Source organism: Danio rerio, chromosome 6, assembly GCF_052040795.2.
Source record: "Danio rerio strain M-AB ecotype USA chromosome 6, GRCz13ab, whole genome shotgun sequence".
Lineage (NCBI taxonomy): Eukaryota > Metazoa > Chordata > Actinopteri > Cypriniformes > Danionidae > Danio > Danio rerio.
The window spans coordinates 42,068,449-42,095,979 of NC_141026.1; the positions used below are offsets into that span (position 1 = coordinate 42,068,449).

At 33.2% G+C, this 27,531-nt stretch overlaps 3 protein-coding genes across 4 annotated transcripts; 1 reads left to right on the forward strand and 2 right to left on the reverse strand.

Moving 5' to 3' along the window:
- Positions 1-2,182: 2,182 nt before the first annotated feature.
- Positions 2,183-7,978, reverse strand: tsfm (Ts translation elongation factor, mitochondrial). Its single transcript, NM_001080035.1, is given in 6 exon segments — positions 2,183-3,239; positions 4,745-4,826; positions 4,908-5,024; positions 5,100-5,228; positions 7,616-7,768; positions 7,892-7,978. Coding segments are annotated over 6 exon segments (918 nt in total). The 5' UTR covers positions 7,940-7,978; the 3' UTR covers positions 2,183-2,850.
- Positions 7,979-9,995: 2,017 nt separating this feature from the next.
- Positions 9,996-17,077, forward strand: endou (endonuclease, polyU-specific). Its single transcript, NM_001080698.1, is given in 8 exon segments — positions 9,996-10,088; positions 11,327-11,341; positions 13,099-13,255; positions 13,565-13,764; positions 15,225-15,341; positions 15,417-15,523; positions 16,182-16,324; positions 16,853-17,077. Coding segments are annotated over 8 exon segments (912 nt in total). The 5' UTR covers positions 9,996-10,030; the 3' UTR covers positions 16,968-17,077.
- Positions 17,078-18,491: 1,414 nt separating this feature from the next.
- sumf1 (sulfatase modifying factor 1) lies at positions 18,492-24,749 on the reverse strand. Of its 2 annotated transcripts, XM_087255610.1 has the most exons (9): positions 24,279-24,588; positions 23,570-23,743; positions 23,323-23,397; positions 22,213-22,295; positions 21,340-21,462; positions 21,143-21,257; positions 19,174-19,287; positions 18,990-19,049; positions 18,492-18,672 (listed from the first exon to the last, which is right to left on the reverse strand). In XM_087255610.1, exons 1-9 carry the CDS (start codon positions 24,543-24,545, stop codon positions 18,571-18,573), a joined length of 1,113 nt encoding a protein of 370 aa, XP_087111736.1. In that variant the 5' UTR covers positions 24,546-24,588; the 3' UTR covers positions 18,492-18,570. The 2 variants fall into 2 exon arrangements, with proteins under 2 accessions (XP_087111736.1, NP_001035430.2); NM_001040340.2 differs by lacking the exon at positions 21,143-21,257 and having other exon boundaries at positions 21,330-21,462; positions 24,279-24,749.
- Positions 24,750-27,531: the final 2,782 nt, after the last annotated feature.

Genomic DNA, 27,531 nt, shown 5'->3' on the forward strand with positions numbered 1-27,531 from the left:
TTTGGTCCGTTTAAAAACTTTACCGTGTAAAAACGAACCGCACCAAGAACAAAGAGCAACACTGTAACAATTTTAATCCCTGTTTCAGAACAAATAAATCGATTTGTTTGCATTGGGTGTGGTTAACATACTTAACCACGCCCCTTCAACTGACAGGTTTGACAATAAAAAACAGAAGTTGAAAAAACAAGACACCCCCACAGTTTATTACTCATTTAACATTCAATTTCTCTAGGTACTGCGTCACAATATGAAAAAAAGTCACAGCTTCCAGTTCAAGCAGACTTTAAGTAATCTTATTTTCAATTTCAATACTCAAGACTGCAAAAACAGAGGATGCATGGAAGAACCTGGATGTGTTCTTGATCTCAATAATGCATCCACTGTTATAAAAAAATATATTAACAAAATGTTTTCAGTGACCATGATTATCCCTAAAACTTCCATACATGTTTTCCACAACTGTTAAAAATGAGCTTACTATACGGAATATAGAAACTAGTATATATATATATATACTTATTTTAACAGTAACTAGACATTGACTTCTTCGGGGTTCAGTCATTGAAACATCAATAGTAGGCTAGTTATTCATAAGTAGTGCATATTTTTAGATATAGGGCCTATTATTATACAGTTGTAGGCTACTTAATCAAGATATATTTTATATATTATTATTTATTCAATATTTACACACTAGTAGCTGAAATTAGAAAATAAAAAGTAGTAGTATGAAAAGTGATTCTAGTACACATTATTTATTAAATGTTAAAATAGATTGCCATACATCTTATACCGTAAAGCCGTGTATACTAGAAAGAAATTTGTGGACATGTTTACAGCATTTTATTTGTATTTTTGCTCATAACGTTTAAAAGTTATAACTTTTAGACAAATGTTAGTATAGTAACTTTTCTTGTATAATAAAAGGATAATCTACTTATTACTATCTATCTACAGTTTATTACCTGCAGCAGTGTTTTTTTTCTATAATTAAAACTAATGTTTTCATAATTTATTATATACGGTTTAAAATCTCAAGATGTTAGTTGCTGTGCGCTTGTTTGTATTAAAATGGTAACATCCAAACACAGATACACTTGAAAAAAAAATACTTTACTATAGGGTGTAGCAAAGTTGATACCACTTCTGTTTTGTAGCAAGTATACAGTTCCAGTTTACACTTTAAAATAAAAGCTGCTATATGGTTGAACCAATGTCAAAAACTATAACCAAATTATATAAATCACTGATGGACCTACAAGGGGATTCATCTCTGAACATTAAAGAAAGATGGGAAAAAGAAAGTGGCATTATCATCTCAAATGAGGTTTAGCTAAATATATATTTAGTACAATGGGCTACTTCCCGTTCTTCGTATTGGAGAGAATTTTGCTGGAGAAATATTACTTGTATTTTTCTTACTCCAAAACAGAAAATGTCATTTTATGGGAACTCAAATTGTTGGCGGCATTGTGGTTCACAAGACGCTAACTATTTTAACATATTTTGGGGATGTCCTAATATTAGAAGTTTTTGGAAAGGGATACATAGCACTTTAGAAAATGTCTTAAATATTTAAATTGATTTCAGCTTTGAGGTACTTTACCCAGGTATGCTGTCAATGGATTCCTTGGAAAGAAAAAACAAATATATGTATAGAATTATCTTTGATTCAAGTAAAAAAAATGCCATTCCTAGATGCTGGTATACATAAAAAAATAAATAAATAAAATATAAGCTGCATTAGCATTGGCAAGTTGCTTAAAAAATATGGATAATAAAAATGCCTGTTCTCTGTATTGTAATTTTGTACTGATTCCAGTGTGTGTCTTTAAAACATTTTTTGACTTTTATCAGATTCTCAAACACTCTTGTTGGAAAATATTGAAATATGAACATTCATCCTCTCCTCCATTAGATGGCACTAAAGACTCAGTCAAGTTGAATAATGTACTTCATGTTAGGAGAATCGAAGCACTTGATTTGTTTAGTTAAACTACACAAAACGTCCAGGTAAATACTTAACTAACTGATCTGACTACATATATATATATATTTTTATATAATATAAAACATACATTTAATATATATATATATATATGTATATGTATATGTATATATATATATATATATATATTTTTTTTTTTTTTTTTGTAAAAACAAAATCCAATAGTTAGTATTAGTAATTAAGATAAAATGTTTATTGTTTGTAGTGGCACAGAAACAGCACAGGAGTTTAGATTGACCCATCTAGGCTGAGATACCTTTTTTAACAGTAACATGTCAATACCACAACAATAACAATGTCTATTAGACCTCATTTTATCTATTTAATTCACTTCATGAATAAACTAGAATTTTTTTGTTTGGGGACATAAAACAGCAGCAATATCAAGGATATGGCTTGGAAAAAAAGTATATATATATATATATATAAATATATATATATATATATATATATATTGTGTATATATATTGTGTGTGTGTGTGTGTGTGTGTGTGTGTATGTATGTGTATGTATATATAAACAAAGCGCCTATAGAAAATCATCATACCCATTTAAAATAATGACTTTATTTGTCACACATCCAGAAATCAAATCACAGTACAAATAACTTTTCCACCCTTTGAAATGTTTTTGTAGCCTTCTAACCTGTGCCTTTCCACAATTTTGAACAGAATATCTTTTAAAAGCAGAGTGAAATGTGAGTACAGGTATACATTTTCACAGGGTATGATGATTTTCTATAGGCACTGTATACATACATATACTGTTTAAAGAAAATGTAATTAATTCATACTTTTAATATCTCATTTAGGATTGTTTATATCCTCAAATGGCTCCTTTCACTCCTGACTGCTGCTCTCTCCACACTGGAAGCGTATGAAGTCCAGCACACGGGCATCTTGAAGAGTCAGGTACTGTGCCACTGTATATTTGGGATCTGGGAGAAACGTCTGGGGCAAAAGTCTCGTCTCAGAGTCACCACATGATAAATCGTCCATGTTGCCAAGAGAAACAGGTGCTTCACCCATTACATGTTGTGCCAGCTTCCTTCCAAGAGCGTATGTCCCTTCCTTAGGTTCACCTTGAAACACAACTAGGGATCCATAACGCCCCATCTCAATGCCAACCTGCCCAGCAACCGTCCCATGAATGTATGAGCCAATGTGCCAATCAGAAGGCACAGAAAGTGAAACGGCTCGCCTCATGGCGATGTTCTCACCCAAGCGCCCTGATGAGGCAGAAAAAAAGAGACAATACTGAAATAATGAAAAAAATATTAGAATATAAAATATTAAAACACAATAAGGTAATTATAAGGAAGTGCAAGGAAGACAATAGGGTGTGTTAGAAATGTTCATGTTAATTAAATCTTAATTTAAATGTTTAAAATATGTAATTGCATTTCTTTTATTGTACAGATAAATCCAATTTTGGGGCCCAAAAGATTTATAAATGTTCATGAGAGGCTGGATTTCAATCAAACGGATCAGATTATATTTTGAAATATTATGGTGAAAAATTACTTTCCATTAGTGGTGTAATGGATCACAAAACTATCACACTATGGTTTTTAAATCACAGATTGGACCATTTTTCAGATCAGCAAAAAAGGGAAGAGACAAATGTAATTGTAAGTGATCTTTGCTTCTGTTGCTGATAACACTAAATAAAGAAATCCAACAGTACAACAAATTTCTTTTCAATTAATGATTCAGCAATTTACACATAACACTTCATGTTTTATTATAGGTGAATCATTTTTAAAAACCTATTCAGTGACCTATTCATCCTATTTGATGGTTGTTTGTCCCCACTTATTGGTTACACAATGTAATTACTACATCATTCAACAGCATCAAATTCCATTAAACTGTGATTTTAATATTTACCATAAACATTAGTGTTTATATCTGAACTTTAAACTGTTCTTTCAGTACTTCTGCGTTATTTAATTTTTTGTAACAAAATGAAAAAGTGTAAAAACTGAATCTCTGTTGATTAATTGTAGATTTAAATGCAGCACTTTAAAGGATTAATTAACATATGCAAATCATTATCATTTATCATTCTATTGCGCGGGTTTGAATTGAGATCCTGATATTTTAATGTTTAGTTGTGCAGCTTTACACCGAATGCATTAATGCAGCCAAAACAAGCAGTGACAGGAAACACCTTTAACTAATAATCTGAAAGCATTTAGGTCCCACCACAACTTTTTTTAATCATCACTATATTTTACAGGGAAGCCAAATGCTTTCATACACATGATTTGAATAATGCCGGAGACAATCTCTCTGCAACTGTTATAAATGTTGGATTAATCTAAAAAGGTATTAATCCGCGCGTCACATGCATTCCAAACTGTGGGTTGTAATCTGTACAGATCACAGATCAACTGTGATCCATTACACTCCTACTTTCCATTATAATTAATTATAATATAGTAATTACATTACTTTCTATTTACTGCTTTCTATTATAAAACATGAATGAAATGATGAAGTTATATAAATAATAAATTCTAAAATCTCGAGAAACATCTGAAGATTCTGAAAATGGCATTTATTTGAAAATGTTTTTAATATTATTGTAAATGCATTTATAGTCATTTTGTTAATTGCATGCATTTCTGCTGAATAAAGTGATATTTAAAAAAAATTTATTTTGATTCCAATAAATAATCTAATTAAACTAATTATTAGTGAATGTGTGTGTATGATGGTTTGTTCTCACCTATAGTCAAGGCTAACTGATCTGCCAGTGAAGGTCCATCAGGAGCATTGAGTTTAGACATGTCCTCAGATGACAGCACACTCTAAATCACACAACAGATCAGAGTTTACACAAGCTGTGGAAGAAATGCACATTTCTGAAAAAGCAATTGAAGGGCATTTACCTTAATAAACCCAGTTTTTTTGCTGGTAGATTGATGAGCCATTACTGACAATGCAACATCCTTCACCAGCTGCTGAAATTTCTCATTCCTCGCCACAAAGTCTGTCTCGCAGTTAACCTGAATATGTAAACGTCCGGTCATTCACTGGGCATGCTTTTTAGGAACAATTACACACTGTATATTGATGTATACCTCAACCATGACGGCAGCATTGTCATGCATCATGAGACCAATCAGTCCTTCTTTGGCTTTCCGACCTTCCAGTTTGGTCGCTTTACTCCAGCCCTCTTTTTTTGCTTGTCCGTGAAGCCAGCTTTCTGCCTGCAAATTTAACAAGTCATAATTTGCTCACATATCACGTACCTTTCTTTTCCTTTATTGAGAAAGATGTTAGAAATGTCACTAAAATCTATGGAGCCTTTAAATTTCATGTCTCAGATATCACAATTAGGCATGGGACTAAAACCGGTTTCAAGGTTTACAGCGGTTTAGAAAAGTCAAAGTTTTAAAACCGCCAACATTCTTTGTTATACTGTTCCTACAGAATATCCCAGCCTTTTTTATGACTATTTTATTTAATTATTTAGGGCAACAGTATCTCCAGCAGAGAAGGACCACTTCATATCAAAAGCTACTGGTCAGCCCACAATTCAGCAAAGATCTGAAAACCAAACACCAACATCCAAGCATGCTACAGACCTGAACAGTGCAGTGGCTGTATCCAAAGAAAATAGACTTACAAAGATGCATTTCAAGTTTCTTAAAATAAAATATGTTGTTTTTAAAGGTGGAAAAAATAGTTATTTTTTTACCCAGATATTTAAAAAGGACATATTTTGCAGTGGTAATCACAATAATATGACACTGTGCTATTTTTATCCAAGGTTCTCATACTGTCAGAATCTAATACCGGCCCTGCAAAATCACAATACTGAAATGATTTATAACTCACCCTAATGTTAACTTCAGAGAATATTCTTGATTAATGCTAAATTTACAGCATTTGTATTACAGCAAAGAAGCTTTGGGGTCAAAGACTAGGTGTCCTATTTTTTTTTTTTTTAATGTAATTTAGAGTTCCCACCATTTTGTTACTATTTTCATCACAATTCTGAAGCATTATTTTAAAGGTGTAATTGAAGAAAGATTTGACCGTTTTAAATAGTCATGTTCAAAGAACTTCCATAAAACGTGTTGAGTTTAATACTAGTAGTAATTAAATGATGTTTCTGTAATTTAAGATTTTCAAATAATATAATAATAAATTATTAGTATTAAGAATATAAGTATTATAATTTCTATTTTTCTGTCTTTAACAGATGCACTGTACAATTGTTGAAATAACACCACAAAAAATTTAATTCAAGCCCTTCCAATGACCTGTGTTTGTTTTTAACTACTTTTCAGGTCTTGAATTCATATGTCTGAAATTCAAGCACTTTCAATATGTGTATTTTATACAAGTAGAAGTCAGTATGAATGTAACTTTGTTAGTCAAGGTACAATTGTGATCATTATTTATTCACCCAGATACTAAAACAATGAAAATGAATTCAATTAAGTTGAAAACAAACATTCTATATTCTAATGTACTATTGGGAAAAAACTGAGGAAGTCAAACAGACTCAGATGAGAATAGTCTATGTAGACTACACATTTGTGCATTTTAAAACCCAATATTTCTAACCAACTCCCTTAAGCTGCAGTCACACTAGAGTTTGAGCATGAGAAATTCTGTCACACGTTACTGCGAAAAAATTAAATAAGATGATCAGACTTTAAGAATGCAAGTGATTGCTCCATAATTTAAAGTTCTGTACAAAGAGTTCATGTCACATCTACAATTGGTCTGATGCAATCACGTGATGTAATTTCACTGGTAAGAGTTTACCAATCTTGAACCAACGCAGCAAACTGTGAAGCTTGTCGCATAAGCTTGCGTTTCCGGTTCACCACATGCGTATGAATGGAATGCTGCATCCCAATTCAAATACCATCCGTCCTAAATAGTATTTAAAAATAGAAGAATTAGTATGTCCCAAATCTTAGATGTTTGTATGACTATTATTTAATATCTAGCCAACTGGAAAATATTTAAATCACATTTTCTGTCTGCAACAATAATACTGAAGTTGTATAACGACATGTTTGGACATTAACGTCTGAATGCATAATCATCCAAACACCGGAGGAGATTTCTCTGCATTAAAGACTCGTGAATGGGAGATGAATGTGTGGAAAGTTTGCATACTCTTATACACACTCAAAAGTAGGCTATATATTTTTCCTTTACAAAAAAAACCCCATACTTTTAGAGCGTAGTGCAAGTATGTGAATTGGGACGCAGCAGAAGTCTGAGGGGCTAAAAATGCACTGTGTGACTGCGGCTTTAGTTGCATCAATAGCTTAAATTTCTAATGGCAGATGACTGCTTCTTATTCAGGGCTGTTATAAGGGAGAGATTGTCACTAATGGGTGGGGCTTTCCTACTCCCATGACATATACAAAGGGAGAATGTCAATCAAAGTGTTTCTTCAGACTTTTTTTATGAAGTGTGATTATAAAAACAATAATTAACTCATTTTTACCATTAGGTGCTGGATATATTCACACACTGTTGCCACACACATATATTTAAACCTCTTATAAAATAGATTTTTGCATAATACGTCCCCTATAAAAGAGGAAGTACACGGACTGGCTCGTACCTGTGTTATGTCATTGTTGCATTTCTCCAGGGCCTTTTTGCAGTTGACGAATGTGTAGCCCGTAGATTTGCGTAGCTGCAGTAGAAGCGCTTTGTCTGCTGCTAAACTCGGGCAGCTGGTGAACAGAGACTGAACGTGCTGCGTCAAACATCCCTGTGAATAGCACAATTTCATAACAATTTATTGCCACAAAATAATGATGCTAGGACATGTCATAGTCATACGGAAACTAATAAATAAACACGCATTTGAATGACAAGCTAACATCAAGCCCACCTTGACTACTTCACTCCTGACAGACCGAAATAAAGAATACATAGCCACTTCTGTACGGTATCTTCCTCAGGACTGACACCGGCTTCCTTACATCAGTATCAGGAATATCATTGAAGCACGTTTTCTACAGTAAGGGAGAAAGGTCAAACTAAGAGAAATCTCGAGATAACTTTAGCGCCATCTGCAGCACAGGAGTTTACATTGTACTTAATTGCTAATGGTTTTAAGCTAGTTTGTAATCACAGTCAGTAGTTAATTATCGTTGATATATAGTGTTATAATAATAAAAAAGACATATTAAAACTTAATAACGTGTTTGGGTCTTGAAAAGTTCGCATATGTAGTACCCAGTGTTGGGTAAAGTTACTTTTGAAAGTTTTACAATATTGAGTATACTTCCCAAAAAATTTAAATATTTACATTACTTAGATAATTTTTATGATAAGTATTGCATTATTATGTTACTTTTGAGTTACTTTTTTCTGGTGGAGGCTTGATCTCTTTCAGAACCTTCAGGGGAGTTTTTGTAGTTTTGCATCGAGGAGCTCTACAATAAACTACACACTGCATAACCTACATAACAAAATACATGAAAAAAAAATAAAGATAACGTTATCTTCTGAGAACTTCCTTACTCCAGAGCTATACATGCCGCATATACAGCTTAATGACATTTTAATTTTGTACTTTTTGTCTTATTAGAATTAACATGACTTTGTTCATTTTAATTCAGCAATTTTTAAAAACTAATTAATTTTAGAAAAAGTAACTTGCATCACACTTTTTAAAAAGTAACTGAATTAATTGTACTTATTTTTAACGTAATAATATTACTGTTCAAAGTAACGAGTAAAGTAAAGCATTACTAAATTGAGTAATAATATTTGCATTAATAAAAGACTGAATTAACTTAATAAAGACGAGTTATACAAAATATTCATTCATTCATTGATTCAATAATTTTCTTTTCGGCTTAGTCCCTTTATTAATCTGGGGTTGCCACAACGAAATGAACCACCAACTTATCCAGCATATGTTTTATGTAACAGATGCCCTTCCAGCTGCAACCCATCACTGGGAAACCCCCTTACACACACATTCTCTATGCACAAATTAGCTTACCCAATTCACCTATACCACAAGTAAACCTGAGCTTCCAGAGGAAACCCATGCAAACACAAGGAGAACATGCAAACTCTACACAAAAATGGCAACTGGTGGCCCACTGCGCCACCGTGATGCCTCTACAAATTATAAAAATAAATATAATTATTAATTAATTAATTGTTATTGAATTAGTGTTTAATGACTTTATTAATTTGTTTATTTTTGTTATTAGGCCTATCATATTACTATCATCATGTTATATTTTATATATTAAATTATTGTTCTGGTTGTTGATTCATGCAAACTTATCTCCGATCTATTTGAAACTTTTATGGGTTTTCATGAGCATCAACATCAAAATAAGTCCACAAATATTTTTTATTTATATTATCCATAAAAATTGTATTATTAGGTATATTATTGCCATTAAAATATATTGTCAGCTATATTCACATGAACATAATTTTAAAAAGCATGAATTAAATAATAATTCTAAAATTATTTTATAAATAACTCGTAAACCTTGTGTGCATCTTGATATGGGTGTGAATGCTCCACCTGCTCTTGCTGACTGTTTGCCCACGCAACAGCTCATGGAAACACACGAGGGAACGTGTTATTGGCAAGAAGACTTTCATGCCAAACACATACTGCAGACCATCATTTCAAGATAATCCTATATATTCTATATAAATGCCATAGTCATCTACAGAACCTGAACCCTGAAAGCTGATATTTCACATTTATTTGGGACATACAAACCAAAAAAAAGAGAGTAATTTACCTTTTTTATTATTGTGTATTTATTTATTAGTTTATTTATAAATCATTATTCGTCCTATTTTTATCATCTCACCACTTACAGTCTCATCTTTTTGCTCATAATTGAGTTATTTGGTCTTTGTTGCCCAATAATTATCACAACAAAGTGTTTGGGGGCATGGGAGGAGTTCCTAATAATTTCTTGATTTAAGAAGGTATAAAATCCAAAGTGGGTCTTACTCTGCAGTGTGTTTAACGGATCGTCTAACAATGAAGATCATCCTCATACTTTGTCTCAGCATCACCCTGATCTCTCAGGGCCACTTTGGTAAGTTCATGCAATTTATATCAACAGTATATGCATTAGTTATTATCATTGTCTTTTTACAATCACTAGGACACATTTCTCAATACTTTGGTGACTTGCAAAACTCTTTACAGTTCTAACCGACTTTTGTCTGTGCACTGCTGTTCATTCCATATTCAAAGGGCACTACATTTATCAAAATGCATAATGCATATCTCAGATTCATACATTCTTTCCTATTCAAAGCTTGTAATTCAGCAAACACACTTGGTCATCTATTTAAAAAGACCAAACAACACTAATTAGCAGGTGGATTTTTTTTTTTACAATATTGTTTACATTCAAAGTGTTTTTAGAAATCAGACATGATGCTGTAGGTTTAAGTAGATATTTGAAAAGTTCGAATGCAAAAGCTTCTAAGTGCTGTCTAAAATTTTCTTCTAAAATGAGCATTTTCCCTGTGATTATGTTCAGTAATTTGATTTTTATGACAAGAACTTATTTGTTGCCAAGAAAGTTAACGTGTCTAAGAAAAGTGCTTATTTTAGAAGAAAATTTTAGATGACAATTAGAGGCTTTTGCATTTGAACTTTCCATTTATTACGTTTATATTCGTTTTTGAAAGTTTAAAAAAAAATTTTTTGTATATAAACCAGTAAGAATCCTCTTCTTTTTCTCCTCTTGCTCTTTCAGCCACCTCTCTCTGTGGGTTGGTTCATGTATACACCACAAATTATACCTAAGTTGTGCCCTTTTTATAGATGGTAATTAAATTATGTGAAACTGTGGTATGGTACGGCAATTTTAATAGCATTTTGTTTTTCCAAATATATTTTAATAAAATATAAATGTAGAAAAAGTAATTTTATTTAGTTATTTTGTATTAGTGATTTGAACTCAAGCTGAAAATTTTTGGAAAAAAAGTCTGTAAAGCAAATTGGTCTGTCGGTACAGAGTTTTTGACAGTTGTTGTGTCCATAAGAATTTCCAATGATTAAAAACAAGTACCCAAGAATTCATGGAATTTGAAAGAAGTGATCAATAAATGCATGTACAGAAGCAATGAAAAAGGATTCACAGTTTAGATTACAATGACTGGTGTCATGCTTACTGTTTAAACAATTTTACAAAATCACCAAAGAATTGAGAAATGTGTCTTAGTCATTGTAAAAACTAATCTGTATATTCAGTTCATGTATGACATAACTGTAGCAATTACACAACAGCAAACGGTTTTCTTCTCTCTCTCTCTTTCTCAGATTCTCTGGACTTGTGTAAGTGTTAAAGCATGATACTGAACTTTTATTTTAAGAATATTTTTACATGTGAAATCTCCTTATTTAAGTGAAGTGCCTCATATACTTGTTTAATGTTTTAGAAATCTCATAACAGGTTCTGTCCTATTAAAAGAGCTGTGGTGTATTTTTCCCCTTTATATAAAATATAACTCAAAATTGTTCAATTTACTTTAATAACACTTTATCATGTGAAATGCTTATCACCTCCTCCAAGTATTACCATGACTATAAAACTCCTGATAGCTGATATGAGCTTCAATGTAAAATTTTATACAGGACATAATATATATATACATACAGCACTTCATTCTCAGAAATAAAGGTACAGTTGTGGTGCAGTACCTTTTTAAAAGATACAGTTTTTTTCCTAAAGGGTCTATATTTGTAACTTGAAGGTACATATTAGTGAGTAAAATGTACAATATTGTTATATTATAGTAAATCTTTAGGTATTAATATGTGCCTTTATGCTACCAATATGGACCCTGTGGGTACAGAACATAAAAAATAATGTATCTTTTGTCAAGGTACCAACCAAGTGAAGGCTTGCGTACCATTAATATCTTAGAGTGTAGGAGGGCCATGGTAAAAGAGGTATTTGGCCGTACAGAGTTTAATAAAGTTAAATGTTCCTTAAATTAATATTTAACTCCAAAATTAAAACTATGACATCATTAATCAATCTCCACTTGTTCCAAAACCTATTGTGTTTCTTTCTTCTGTAGGACATTATTTTGAAGAATCTGGTAGCCATTGACTCTTGATTTTTCTAGGATGTCAATGGTTTCCAACATTCTACAAAATATCCTATTGTGTGTTCAACAGAAAGCAATAAAGTTTTGAAACCAATTGAGTAAATGATGAGTAAATGTCATCCCTTCAATGAATAACTATCCCTTTAATCTGTGTGTTCACCGAGCAAGCTGGACTTTAGTTTGTAAATTAACAAGTGTATTAAAAACACCTCAAGGTCTGTTTGGTCACGTGAAGGAAAAAACTGCTTTTCATAACAGGCATATAAATAGGAGTTATGAAAGATTCAGTTCTAAACAAAAGGTTTACATGTGATGATAAGATCCTCAGTGTGACCCTGAGTCCTGTTTATTTTACATCCCAAACTTGATGTACAGCTCAGCTGTGTCTACTTCAAGAGATTCACACATGGTGACGCAAAAGCCCAAATAATGATTAATAGTTGCATTTTGGTTATTTGTTATGAAGAGCACTAGAAACAATGTTTGATGGTGCCATATGCTGCATTGATTCAATAAGTTAAGTTGTTCTCTGACATCTACATGGTAGGTATGTGGCTTAGGCAAGTTCAAACTATTTTCCAGAAATGGTTTATGCTCATTTTTTCCCATAAAATATCCCTAGAATCAGAAGGTCCATATTGACCATATTTAGAATGGTCGGGAATATTAATGAGCTCTCTGATTTTTGCCCTCTGTTCTCTCTTGTATTGTATTGTGGATAAAATATAGGCTAATCAAACTCCACAAAAAAAAAAAAAAAAAAGAATTACAGAGATTTTTAAAGCCATACTATAATCTTTTGTAGATTTTCCTGATTACAAGACAACAATTTCATAATTTCACTTTCATAATTGTCACAACAAAATCCTTTAATTCCAGATACCGTTATTTAATTGCAGTGCTTACTATTTTAATTCTTTTTAAGTGCTTCTTTGCTCTTTGGGTATTAATGTTTTCTTTATGTGCACGTTTTTCAAGCATTGGCCAATGTGTCAGATGCAGAGATCAAGTCTCTGTCAGAGACGCTGTATAAGTTAGACTCAAACAGAGCCACGACCTCTGAGCTGCTGATTGATCCTCAGACACTGATTCCTTCTTCTCAGACCGGCTCCGGAAATGATCTCTCACCACAGCCGTAAGACACACACTAAACCACCACAGCCATGATAAAAATGAGTGACCCCTTTGAAAAATGTGAGCAAAATACATTTATTTTACGTATCCTTTTAATCTTTCATCCAAAAAAAAAAAAAAAAGATTTTGCCCAATTTTTATTTGTTTTATTTCAATAAACATTGTTGTGATAGTTAAAAAATAAAAAGACAATCAAAGCAGATTAAAGCTCATATTATTAGGGGTGTCAATAATTCTGACCATGACTGTGTACTGTATATACGGCATGCTTGAATGTTATTGTGCATTCTAATGCTCTGTTTCTCTTTAGATTGTTCAAGGTAGTGAGCAGTACATTGCTCTCTAAGCCCACATATAAAGCTTTCCTGGATCTGCTGGACAACTATAAAAAGATGACAGGAGAAGTGGAGGACGTGCCTTCACATGAAGAGCAGGAGCAGGACTCATTCCTCCAGCAGACCATGAACACAAACCTGGGGAAAGAGCTTTTCAATTTCCTACACTCTAAAGGTATATTTGAGCACCAGTCAAATGCAGTGTGATTTGTGTGTGTACTTTAGTGCTTATTGAATAATGTTGACATATTTATATTATTATATGAATACTTATCAAGAAAAATTTAATAAACTATAGTTTTTTTTTTCAAATGTTTTATTCATCACAATTTCTGAAAACATAATTTATTTAATGTTTTTACAGAAATATTAATTGCTGATTGTAATACACTCAAATAATGATGTCTGCTTGTTCTTATTTTAATTGAGCTGAAACAGCACAATTCTTCACAATTTTTTTTGGTGACAACTTAATTGTTTTATGTTCAATCCACTTAAATTTGTACAAACTAATAAGTCAACTTAATTCTTTTATCTTGCACAAACACACATTTTTTTACAACGTATGACACGTTTTTTCTATTTATAATATATAACAGCTATTTAAAATGTAAGAATATCTTACAAAATGTAAACAAATGTTCAACAAATGTTTGAACAGTGATATACATGTTTTAGTTTTATACATTATGGTCACTACAGTTTACTAAAATAATTTTAGTTTGAAATAAAATATAGAGGAAAAAAGCTAGAAAATGTTTTCATTTAGTTTATCATAATGTACTTACAGAATTAAAACCAAAATATTACAAAGAAAATATGGACTTTTTAAAAAACCTGACAAAAACACACAACAGGATAACTAAAATGTTAAATTAAATTATACATTTTAACAGATTTTAAATTAACCATGTTTAACAAAATATTTAATAAACATTTAACAAATATTTACAAACATTTTAATGTAAGCTTAAAATGAAAATATATAATTAGTATATAACTCAAACTATATAATACAATTCAATTATATAATACATATAATATATAAAACACTATTGTATAATGATATTATAAAATACACTATTCTAATAATAAATAATATAATAAAAAATATATAGGGAACTTCACACATTTTTGGGGGGAATCTCCTCATCCACCAACAGTGTGCAGTATCTACCTGGATGACCCAATGGGAGCCATATTACACCAGACTGTACACCAGCTGATTGGTGGAGAGGAGACAGAGTGATGAAGCCAATTATGATATGGGGATGGTTAGGAGGCCAGTGGGCAAATTTGGCCCACTCTTTTTCAAAGGGATTTTTAATGACCACATTATTATACTGGGGCGTTAGGACCCACACAGACCACAGATTGAGCATCACTAACACCATTTCCAGGATTAACACTACAACCTAGCTTTTCCTATGTGGTCTCCTATCCAGGTACTGACTTCAGGTGCTTAGCTTCAGTGGGTAAGCATGTGAGAGTTGCTGAGAGCTAGATGCTGGCTAAATTGTAGAGATACTACAGATAATTAATTTACTAATATTCCAAACTCCTTATAAAAAAATGGCTTAAATAAAAGATTCAAAATATTTTAATAAATTCTGTATGTGCTGTGAACACATTCAGGTGTGTATGGATCACAGAGTGAGTTCCTCCAGGACCTGAAGATGATGTGGTTCGGCCTTTACTCGCGATCAGACGGAGTCAAACTGGACTCCAGTGGCTTCGAGCACATCTTTGTAGGTCAGTCTGTAAATGATCTTTACAATCTCAAACTGTATTTCTCACCACTTCGTCTGACATGCGGTGTGCCGACAGGTGAAATCAAGGGTGGTAAAGTGTCCGGTTTCCACAATTGGGTGCAGTTTTATCAGTGTGAGAAACAGGGAATCCTGAACTACTACAGCCACAGTTTTGACGGTCCTGTGAGTCTTTTCCTTTGAGAGTCAATCAAACAAAACAGAGCCATTACAAGATGAGACACTGCAGGCAAAATCATGCACCTCTCCGTTTTATTAGGCTGTTCATAAAATGTTTTTCAGTTTAGTATACAGAACATCTGCAAAATGCACTTTTAAGTATTCCTTTTGTCAAACTTTATTAATTTGTGTCTGTAGATTATAGATATTTTAAAGCCGGATTTCTCAGACTTGTTTCTTCTGCACTGAATCATAAACCTCTGTTTCAGCATCACTTACATCTTAAAAATTGAAACGTCAATTGAAAGTCAATTTAAGCATGAACTAATTCTTCTGGGAAAACCTTGGTGTGTGTATTTACTGCTGAAATGGAGATTTAGGATGGAGAAAATTCATGCATGAGAAAAAAAACAGCCTTTAAAAATATTTTTAATTTAAATCCATGGACAAAAATTAATAAAGGGTGACACAAAGTTAACTTTTTCAGTAATTTCTTTACATAAAATATCCATTAAATTTACAAAAAAAATCACTTTGAGACCACAAATTTACAGGTACATGAAAAAAAATGAGCTGTAGCTGCAGTGTTTCACCTTAAAAGTGTGAAAGTTTGCTAAAAGTGCAGTTTGTCCTCTCTTTCTCTCTCTCTCTCTCTCTCTCTCAGTGGACCACGTATCCTGATGTATTGGGAATGCAGTTTAACTGGGATGGATATTTCAAAGAGCTGGGTTCTGCCTTTATTGGCTGTAGTCCTGAGTTTGATCTGGCCATCTACAGCCTTTGCTACATCACCCGTCCTGGAAAGAAGTGAGTTGTCCTATTTTTATTTCTGTCTTTATACTCATTTATGCATGATTTCAGTAAAAACAAAAACAAGGAAAAACATTTTGACCTTGAAACTGTGGGTAAAATGATTCCACTAATGAGACCCAAAGGGCATCTGCTGCATAAAAAGCATATGCCAGAGTAATTGGTGGTTCATTCCACTGTGGTGACTAAGCCAAAGGACAATGAGTGATTCAACTAAAGTTAAGAATGCAAAAAATTATTATTTTTTTTAGTTTATTTATATTCCTACAAAAAAAATCCATGATCCATTCAAAGCTAGTCACTTGCTTGATTTCCTTTGATTTGAATTGAATTCAAATGATCTAACCATTTTGAGCAAAACATGTGAACGAATGCTTCAAGGAATCACCCAAGCAATAAACTGTGCAAAAAAACACAGCAAAATAATTAGTATAATTATTGAATAGAAATATAAGGATCTAATTGTAAATATTGCACACCCTAGTCAGATTATGATTGAATTTTCCATCTTGACTGCTTTCTCAGGTGTGATGTGAGTTTGGGAGGACACAGTCTGGGCATTCAGACCTACACATGGGACAAGAGCAGCTATGGAGACGGAAAGAAGTTCATCGGGTCTGCTTACCCCATAACACCCTGATTCAGTTGATCAGCACAATACACCATCAACAGGTTCAACCAACACAACTCTCAAATATGAAAAATAGATCATTTTCTTGGTTGCTGGAGGAAATAAAAAGCATATTTCTCTGTCTTCTTTACTTTTAATTGTTAGGGTATATTTACAGTTTTGTACCCACTTTTTTAAATAAATTTTCAAACAATAGTCAGATTTACCAATAGTTTCAACCGCTTATATATTTATTATAATTATTATTTTACTTTTTCCTAGCATGTAGATGTGGTAAAGATTATGTTCTGATCTTCGAATTGAGCCTTGGGATGAGGAGGAAAGGTGATTTAAAGGCAACCTATAACAGTTGAAGTCAGAATTATTAGCCCTGCTGAATTATTAGCCTCTGTTTATGTTTTTCCCCACTTTCTGTTTAACAGAGAGAAGATTTCTTCAACATATTCTTAAACATAATAGTTTTAATCACCCATTTCTAATAACTGATTTATTTGATCTTTTCCATGATGACAGCACATAATATTTTACTAGATATATCTTATTTTATAAGACACTTCTATACAGCCTAAAGGGACATTTAAATGCTTAACTAGGTTGATTAGGTTAACTAGGCAGGTTAGGGTAATTAGTCAAGTTATTGTATAATGATGGTTTGTTTTGTAGACTATCGAAAAAAAATAGCTTAAAGGGGCTAATAATTTTGCCCTTAAAATGGCTTTTAAAAATTAAAAAGTTTTTATTCTAGCCAAAATAAAACAAATAAACAAAGACTTTCTTCAGAAGAAAAAATATTATAAGACATACTGTGAATATTTCCTTGCTCTGTGAAACATTATTTGGGAAATATTTAAAAAGAAAAAGAAAATCAAAGTGGGGCTAATAATTCTGATTACAACTGTATGTTTATTATAACTCTTTGAAACTGCAAATTTTAGGCTTTGATCTAAATTCTACCATTTTGGTGTCTACCAGTCTGTGGAGACTTCGGTGTTCATTTGTGCATCTGAAAACTCCACATTTATTATGCCTCTAAGTCACTGATATTATCTTCAGCGTACAGTGTGACGGCTGACAGCTGCTTCACACTCGGGAATGCTAATAAGGGAGAAATTGTCACTAATGGGTTTTCCTTCTCTAATGACATGAACAAAGGGAGAATGTCAATTAATGTGTTTCTGCAGACTTTTTTAATCAAGTGTGAATATAAAAAAATAGAAGGAATTATTTTTTTTACCATTAGAGGCAGGCTATATTCACACATGGTTGCCCCCTACAAACCTTAAACGATGAACTTTCACTTTGTTATGGTTAAACCCTGCAGTGACTCCACAATTCTCATGTGTTCTGAACTGTTGTGCCTGGTCAACTATAACCTCAGCTCAAAATAATACATCCCGCAGAATGCATGCATTGCGATAGCAATGCTGAAACGATATATTGCACAGCCCACGATCAAACCAAATACTAGCTAGGTGTACCTAACAAGTAGCTGTCGAGTGTTAAAAAAAAGAACAGAAATAAGCAACACCAAACTTCTACAAATGGTTTTATTTACATAAAAAAAATCCTCTTAGTTTGAAGTGTAAGACAGTGAGATTAGTGATGTTTGAGGTTATGGATCAACATCAGAGGCGCAGCGGAAGCCCAAGTTCGAGGCTGAACTGTCCGGTGTGTTCTGACTGCGGGCGGCACACCTGTATCTGTAGCAGTAAGACTACAGAGAGACAATAAATACGTTTACATAATAAAAACTAAAAGAAAAACAAATGTAGAATTAGTTTGGTGCATAAATAAACAGACCAAATTTGAACAAATCTGCAATTTATGGTTTAGAATGTTGGGGTCAGTATGACACATTCTTGAAAACAGGGCCATACCTACTATTGAGACTAATAATTAGATTTATGACCAAATTGTCCCAATATTTGACACTGATGATGCACTGTTTGTTCTCAAAATCTTTTCAATGTTAACTGTTCATGATGGTCTGCCTTAAGGTACATATGTTAAATGGCTTTGTGAATCTTTTACCTTGTGGCACATGTAGGATCCTCCTTTCTTGACTCTGTCTGTTCCTGATTCTGGTCCCTTCTATTTAAAAAATCAAAAAACATTCAGTTCAAACCTTTTGGGTGTTTGTGTGTTTGTGTGTGTGTGTGTGTGTGTGTGTGTGTGTGTGTCGGCATGCTTGCTTATTCTCCCAGTGGAGCCTTACAGGGTTAAACTTGTCTTCTGCACTGTGATGCACAGTCCACCAGTCTGCCGTCCACTCCCATGCATTTCCCACCATGTCATACAGGCCAAAGCCATTGGCAGGAAAAGACATCACCTGTTCAACACATTTTTACATGCTAAACATCTGCAGTAAATGCTTACAATTATAAAAGAAAATAATCAGGATTTGAGATGTAAATCAGAAAAAAAAGAGCTACACTCTATTAAAATTATAACAAAAACAACATAATAGATGCTGGTGTAAGGTCCAGCCAGTCCAATCACTGTGTCTGCTGGTGGAGTTTACTGCTAGTTTGGTCTTTCCAGTACAGAATCTTGAATTAGTTTAAATTTTAACTCATATCTGACTCTAATTTTAGCATGAGGTGGTTTAGAATATTAATATTATTTCTTCATATACTTGAATTAATGCCAATACAATAGATGGAGCAGCCTAGCACGCTATAAGATGTTTTAAGAACTCCGACTAACACATTGGCATTAATTCAAGTATACTTGGACTGTAAAAGGCTAATAATAGACCAATCTAAATGTGGGTAGGCCTTCATCTCTAAACTTATAATACTATTTAAATCATATGGTGATTATTTAAAGTTACTAATAGTTTAAGTAAATTGGTCTGCTTGATTTATTGTAATGATCAAGGTGTGATTAAATAGTTTTGCTTCAATTTTAGAAGACAGCTGCTCCATGGGGACACCACAAAAAATATTCTAATCTGAGTAAGTAGGGTTCTGCCTTTTTAGATCAGTGGTTAATCGCCTCTGTTTAGTGACCAAGACTGACATGCTTGTGTTTAAGAGATTGTTTACTCGGCCGGTAACTCAGGATGTTACAGAAATCCGAATGAACAAGTGGAAAACAAGAATAAATTTTACAATAAGCTTCTTAATTTTTTATGATTAGAGTGAGATAAAACGAAGACAGAAATATTAATATTCTGAACCACCTCATACTAAAATTGGAGTCAGATATGAGTTAAATTGAAACTAATTCAACATTGTGCACTGGAAAGACCGAACACGTACTGAACCTTCATTCACCAGTAGACACTGTCATGGACCAACTAGCTGGACCTTTCACTGGCTAGATCAGTGGTTCTCAAACTGTGGTACGTGTACCACTAGTGGTACGCGGGCTTCCTTCTAGTGGTACACGGAGGAACGAAATATGTCATGTACATGCTACATATATTTCAAAATGGATTAAAAATTATGTATATAATATGCCATATATGATATATAGCCTATATTTCTTAGGTAATCTGCCAGGTTTTTTAACTGTGCAGAGTTGTAGCTGCTTTACTGGGCCTACTATGCTACTGTATTTCAATACTGCTCATTTTGGTGGTACTTGGAGAGACAATTTTTTTCTAAGGTGGTACTTGATGAAAAACGTTGGAGAACCACTGGTCTAGATTATTTAATATTTATAGTCTTCATAAGATTACATTATAAAAACTGTAGTTCAAGCTGAAATCTAAATAACTTATTTTAGGTAATGTATTCTAAGTACTTTTGGATTATTTTCAGATTACTTTCATTTCTCATGTAATTCACAGAAAAAGTAACCGTGATCAGATTATTTTAAAAAGTAGGGAAAAAGAAATCAGTGTGCTCACATCTAAAGAAAATCTTGAAAGCAGGTGTTTGATCAAGCCAAACTAACTAAAGACAGAAGTAAACAGAATCAGCACACGCCACTCTTGCTCTTAAAAGACAGCTAAACCTGATAAAGACCTTATAAATCGAAATGTTTTCTAATAAAATTGTCTTTTGAGAGCTAATGTGGCACCATGCCGATTCTGTTTACTTCCATTTTAAAAAGTAATACAAATCTGATTACAATTGATGGATATTTTTGAAATCCGATTACACAGTCCAGATTACATATAATCAATTACTACCCAGCGCAATGGCTACAAATGTCATTTCTTTCTGTTGTATTACCGGGGATGTGTTGGCATAGCCGTCCTCTGCAGTGTTGTGATTAGGGAAATCTCCCTGCCACAGGTTAGCATAGTGCTGCCCTCTTGGCATTAATTTATTTCCCCATGGGTACATCCTATCAAAAGAGTTATAAAGAGAATACCTTAAAAAAGACATTAAAGTAGACAAGAAGTAATAAAACACAGACACTAATGCACCTGTCCTGTAGTCCTCCTCTACAGGCCAACTCCCATTCAGCTTCTGTAGGAAGTCTGCGTTTGGCCCATTGACAGTACGCCCGTGCATCATCCCATGAAACATGCAGAGCAGGGTGATTCATCCTGGTTATAAAAGCACAGATTACATTTAATAACATTACTTTTACTGGTATGTACTGTATATGACCTGGATAAACATTAGGGCTGCATGATATTGGAAAAATCTGACATTGCAATATTTTATTTTGCTGAGATTTATATTGCGATACGACCACAATTTTGGCAGACGACTTGAATAGCTCTATTTGGAATTAAATCAATTTAAATTGATTGGAATAATCTTTTCGAGGAGTGTATCAAAGAAATTGCAAGCATAAATAAATAAATAGAGCAAAGATAAAAGTGAAATAAGTTGGATTTTTCATTACAGTAACACGATACTTTGCCCCCGATGATGATAGATCACGATATCAGTGATATAGAAAACCATCCACAATATATCATGATATTTGTAAATAAAGAGGTTAAAATGTTGCAATAAGGTATAAGATGTATTTATTTTATTAACAGCACATATTTCTAAGAATTGCAACATTAATACACTTCAATCCACCATTACAAGAAGCGCCACCTCATGCATATCGCTATTTTGGTCTGCCTCTATTATTAAATGTAATGTAAAATGTAAACACTGTACAATCTTCATTGCTGATCAACAATAATAGTCCCAACTCCATATTGCAGATGCTGCGATGTGACTACTGCGAATGCACACACTGCAATATCGATGCTGAAACGATATATTGTGCAGCTCTAATAAACATCATCTGATTATACAGAATAATTACTGCTTGCTCATTTCTATGCGTTTACCTGTTGTGTATGGTTGAATCTGGTCCTTCTGGGTGTCTCCAGTCTGCACCTTTCACTGGTGACCACCAAGGAGCAGCAGCCACCTACTGACACACACAGACACTGTAGTGCAGCTTTGTTTTTTTTTTGTTTTTTTTTTATAAATGCACATTTGGTCTATTCTTGGCTATATTTGGAAATTAACCTCTTTATGAAAGAAGAGCTCATGCAGCAATCTAAAGTCACTTAAAAAAAAGTAGCTAAGTGTGACACTAAATGAAGGAAAGTAACATTACCATATACAGTAATACAACAATAAACATTAGTTTCCTTCTTTCTAATTTCTTTTTGTTTTTACCCAAATCCTACCCCAAGACCTGTGGAGGTGTGGAGGATTTCCAGCATAATAAGATACTAAGCTACTTTTTAAGGAAAGTAATGTGCAAGTATTTTTGCATTGTAACTTTTTTTTTTAAGAGTAAGATAGGCTTCAAATTTTAATATCTTACTTTTTATGCAACACTGCGACTTTACAGTATATTGGTTATTTCCAAGATAGTCTTCCCTGGTCCCACTTAATTTAATTTATACAGATAGTTTACATTTTAATTAGACATTTCTCTTTTCTCTTCATCATTCTGGGACCTTTTGTAATGGCCTTTATGTTTATATACACTTGAAAAATAAATAGAGTACTATTGGCAAACAGAATTAAGTTTTTAGGTGTAAACTATAGAAATGTAACAAATGTGTATGTTTTATGTTATTTAATTAGTCATCATTACCTTTTATTCAACGTTATTTTCTTTAAAGTACACAAATCTACTTTAAATAGAGTATTTTAATGTCACCAAATGTTTCTTGATTAAATTTGCTTGACAAGATTATTTGTTATGTAAACTATGACAATGAATGACATTTGGAAGGTGTATTGTGGAAAATTGTTTTGCTTAGTTAAAATACACTAAATAAACAGGACGTATTCTGCACAGAGGGAAAAAAACTCAATGCAAAGCTGTTTTACATTTGAAATATCTGATGTTTGAATTCATTTCTTCTTTGATCCACACAGTATACAATTTATCCAGCAGCAAGCAGTGGGTCATTATTGCATGTGTACACATTTCTCACCGCATGTGACAGTGTGCTCTTCACTTCTTCACTCAACAGTCCCTCAAAAACAAAGGAATCTCCAAAACGCTCAGCCTAGATAAAAAAATAATCATAAAAAAAAAATAAAAAATAAAAAAAAAAATATATATATATATATATATATATATATATATATATATATATATATATATATATATATATATAATATTGAGAGAGAGTTGGTGTACTGATAATTTGTCGTATAGCCGTGTAAAGGGTTATTTACCTCCGTTATGTAACCGGTCTGGTTGGTGAAGTGCTGGAACTGCTGGTTTGTGACTTCATGCTCTTCAATGTAAAAAGCATCCAGCTTCACTTTCCTCTGAGGTCCTTCTCCATCCTGTGGTATTCCTGGATCATCTGTTCCCATCAAAAACCAACCTCCCTGCAGCAGCACCAGCTACACACACACACACACACACACACACACACACACACACACAAACACACACACACACACACACACACACACACACACACACACACACACACACATACATACATACACACACACACACCATTCAGCTTTTATGTACAAGTCAATAGTTTATTAAAAAATGTGTTTTCATCATCACTTCCTTTTATTATATAACATTATTTCTTCCCTGCCTAATAAAGTCAGAATTAACATGTTGTTCATGTTCATATAACGTAATGATTATGACCACAGATGTCAACCTAAATGTCAAGTTTTAAATCTAAATAATTACTTTTGCATTGGTTTTCTTTCATTTTTGAAGATTCACAGATGAAAACATCATGAAACAACAATAAAATAAAATGAACAATTTACTCTGATTAACTGCTAATTTCTGAAATGAATTCAACTGAAAAGTGAGCTCTTACTATTTATTTATTTTTTGCTCACAGAAGACAGTAAATGACCAAACTAAACAACACTAGCTACTCGTCAAAAGTGACAACAGCAAACATACCTTACTGCGTACATCAGACTCAGTCTTGTCTGGACCCTCGTTCGCTGTTTTGGAGTAAATATTTGCATCATCGTGATGATCCAGTGTGTTTACATCGCTTACACCAACAGAAACTTCTCTCTTCAGTCCCTGACAACCACAATCTGTGCCTTGCGACTCCGGGGACTCCGACCTCTGCTCCTGCACAATATCGCCTACATCGCAACTCACTGCTAAAATACTAAAAAATAAAACCACGCAAATATTCAACACCGGTGCCATAGCCATGAGCCTCAGCTCGTCATGTTGATCCGCACGTCCGAAAACGGTCAGGTGATCAGTCAGCTGACACGTGTGTAGGAGCAGAGCAGACACTCACACTAGAGTAGGCTACTTCACTTTACTCAATTTAACGGGTTTAAAGATATGCATCTGCATTTATCTCAGCAACTCTGCTAGCGTGTAGCGTTTGCTTTAGTCACACAATTAATTATTTGTTCAGTTCTGAAAAGAAATGCAGGAATCTGTGACTAGAGGTCGCTGTTTGTGCTCGTCCACATTGTCGTGAGCGCGCCAGGAGGAGTCTGTGGAAGTGCAGTTGAGAAACACAGGTCCACATCTTCAGGACCAGGGGCAGGTGTTCTGACATTTTATCCTACTCATCAGATTATGCTACCAACGCTGTATTTGAATGGTTCTGAGGTTAGGGTTAGGAATTAGGGCGATATTACAGCTTCATAGCACACTACTCCACATTAAAATTTACACTGGGAGAATCTGATTAGCATATTGCGCGATTCGGGGGCTCTAAGCATATCCAGGTAGGGGGCCCAAGCATTGAAACTCAAAGCATTCTCTTTCTCTATAGATATTTTTTCTCTGTAGATTTGTTTTGTTGTTGTGGTTGTTTTGTAAAAAAAAATTATTTGCAATCTTTATTTTCTTAATGTAAAGATAAATCCACAAATAAAAACAAGCATGTACAGTTAATTAGCCATGTTTGTGGTTAGATTTCAATATTTGCATGTGTGGTATTGATGGAACGTTCCATATTCATGTGAGCCCCTGGTTTTGAAATGAAGTAATACAATTAAAATCTTTTATGGTTATAGAAAGATTTCACAACATATGATAGAAAATGTATAAAGGACCTATATGATTAATAGGCTTCTCGTCATTGGTTGGAGTCCCCTACTTCCCCTGGACCCTAAGCGGCTGCTTACCTCGCTTATTGATTAAGTTCGCCTCTGTTCAAGACATACATTTTTTAGACACACATTAATATTTATTGTAAGAAGTTTGTTTTTCTTATTGTTAATTGTGCATTCAATTCATTCATACATTTTAAAGTATTATTTATGACAGACTGTATTTTATATTAAAGGGGTAGTTCTCTCAAAACTGAAAATGTGCACACTATTTACTCATCCCCAAGTTGTTTCAAACTTGGATGAGTTTTATTTTCTTTCTTTTTGCTAAATACAAAATTATAACATTTTGAAGAATAAAACCAAAAAGTTGATTGACCCCGCTGACTACTATATAGGGCAAAAAATATAAACAATACAGCAGTAAATGTGGACTGCACCATCAATGGTTTGGTTGCCAATATTCAAAAATATTTAAAATATCTTCTCTTGTGTTCAGTAGAAGAAAGACAGACTGCTACAGTTTTAAAACTAGTGTAAGGTGTGCAGGAAATGACGACAGAGTTTTTATTTATTTTGGATGAACTATCTCTTTAGTTATCTCTTTTTTAAATGTCTTATATATTTCAGAAATGTTTTGGTTTAATGTATAGTAAAACACAATATAACAGAGTTACAGAATCAGACAGTAAATATCAGAGCTAAATGAAATGTGTTGGGCTGTAGTTCCTCTCTATATTTTACACAGAATGGTCTAAATATACTTTGTCAATGCCTAAACTTCTCTGTTTTGTATTTTAGAAAACAATTCTGTGACCTTTGTGAATGTATTTTACAAGTTAACAGGTTATCAAAATATGATCCTCATAAATTAGTGTCATACTTTACCAGTTGCACTGTCCCAATTCGCCTGAAACCTGCTGTGTAATAATAATGATTTCTGATTATTTTTAATCTTTCATTTTTAATTAACCACCAATAAACTTTGAGTATTTGTTTAAATTTAAGTATTAGGTAGAAAAGATTTATTATTAGGAATATTTAATACCAAAAGTGTCCTATAATTTAGCTGTTTTGACATAGTCTGTATACATCAAAATCTTTGAGTCCTTCTCTGTTAACACATAATGACTTAACTTTGATCAGAATTCACAATATGTCTTTACGTTTCTTTTCAAGTATCTAAATAAAATAAAATAAAATTATTCTGAATCAATTTGTCTACAAGTAAACTTCAACAGACAGTTGTAGGATGATCACTGAATCCAAAAATGCACTCAGTCTAAGATGATAAAATGGCTTTAGTGATACTGAAGATCACTCTGGTTATTTATAGGCTACATTTTCTGTTCAGGCAACATGGTGGCTCTGTGGTTAGCACTGTTGCCTCACAGCATGAAGGTCACTGGTTCGAGTCCAAGCTGGATCAGTTGGCATTTCTGTGTGGAGTTTGCATATTCTCCCCATGTTCGCTTGGGTTTCTCCAGATGCTCCGGTTTCCCTCACAAGTCCAAAGACATGCGGCAAACTAAATTGGCTGTACACTGAAAAAAAAATATTCAAAGATGATTCCTTGGATTTACACTTTTTTTACATTAAGTGGTTGTAAACAATTTATTTGGGCTGAATTTAAACAAACAAATTAAGCTGAACATTATTAAATGTAATTAGTTTGTTTAAATTCAACACAAATAAATTGTGTGCAACAGTTCTGTGTGTGAATGAGTGTGTATGGATGTTTCCCAGTACTGGATTGCAGCTGGAAAGGCATTGCTGTGTAAAACATATGCTGGATAAATTGGCGGTTCATTCTGCTGTGGTGACTCCTAATTAATAAAGGTGAAGGAAAATGAATGATTTTTTCTGTTCTGTAGCCTATTTAAGAAACAATTTTGTGTACCACTTTATATTAAGAACTCACTCTTGAATCAATTTGACAGTACACTTGTCAGAAATCTAAACATATAAATGAGTACAACACATTTTAAATGTAAGTAAGAGAAGTTACTAGCTATATGACTCCCCAGTCTCATCCGCATATTTTTTGCTTATTTATTTGCTCTAAGTGAAAGCAGTTTCTCTTGTCTCTACAAACTGTTCACACACACACAAAATAAATAAATAAA

What these genes read in the sequence shown, in the direction of transcription:
- sumf1 (XM_087255610.1), bottom strand. Translation starts at nt 24,545, where the DNA reads ATGGCTATGGCACCGGTGTTGAATATTTGCGTGGTTTTATTTTTTAGT. An exon ending in GCTATGCCAACACATCCCCG is followed by an intron (nt 19,288 to 21,142) that starts GTAATACAACAG and finishes TGTGTTGAACAG; the next exon opens with GTGATGTCTTTTCCTGCCAA. An exon ending in GATCCTACATGTGCCACAAG is followed by an intron (nt 18,673 to 18,989) that starts GTAAAAGATTCA and finishes GTCTCTCTGTAG; the next exon opens with TCTTACTGCTACAGATACAG.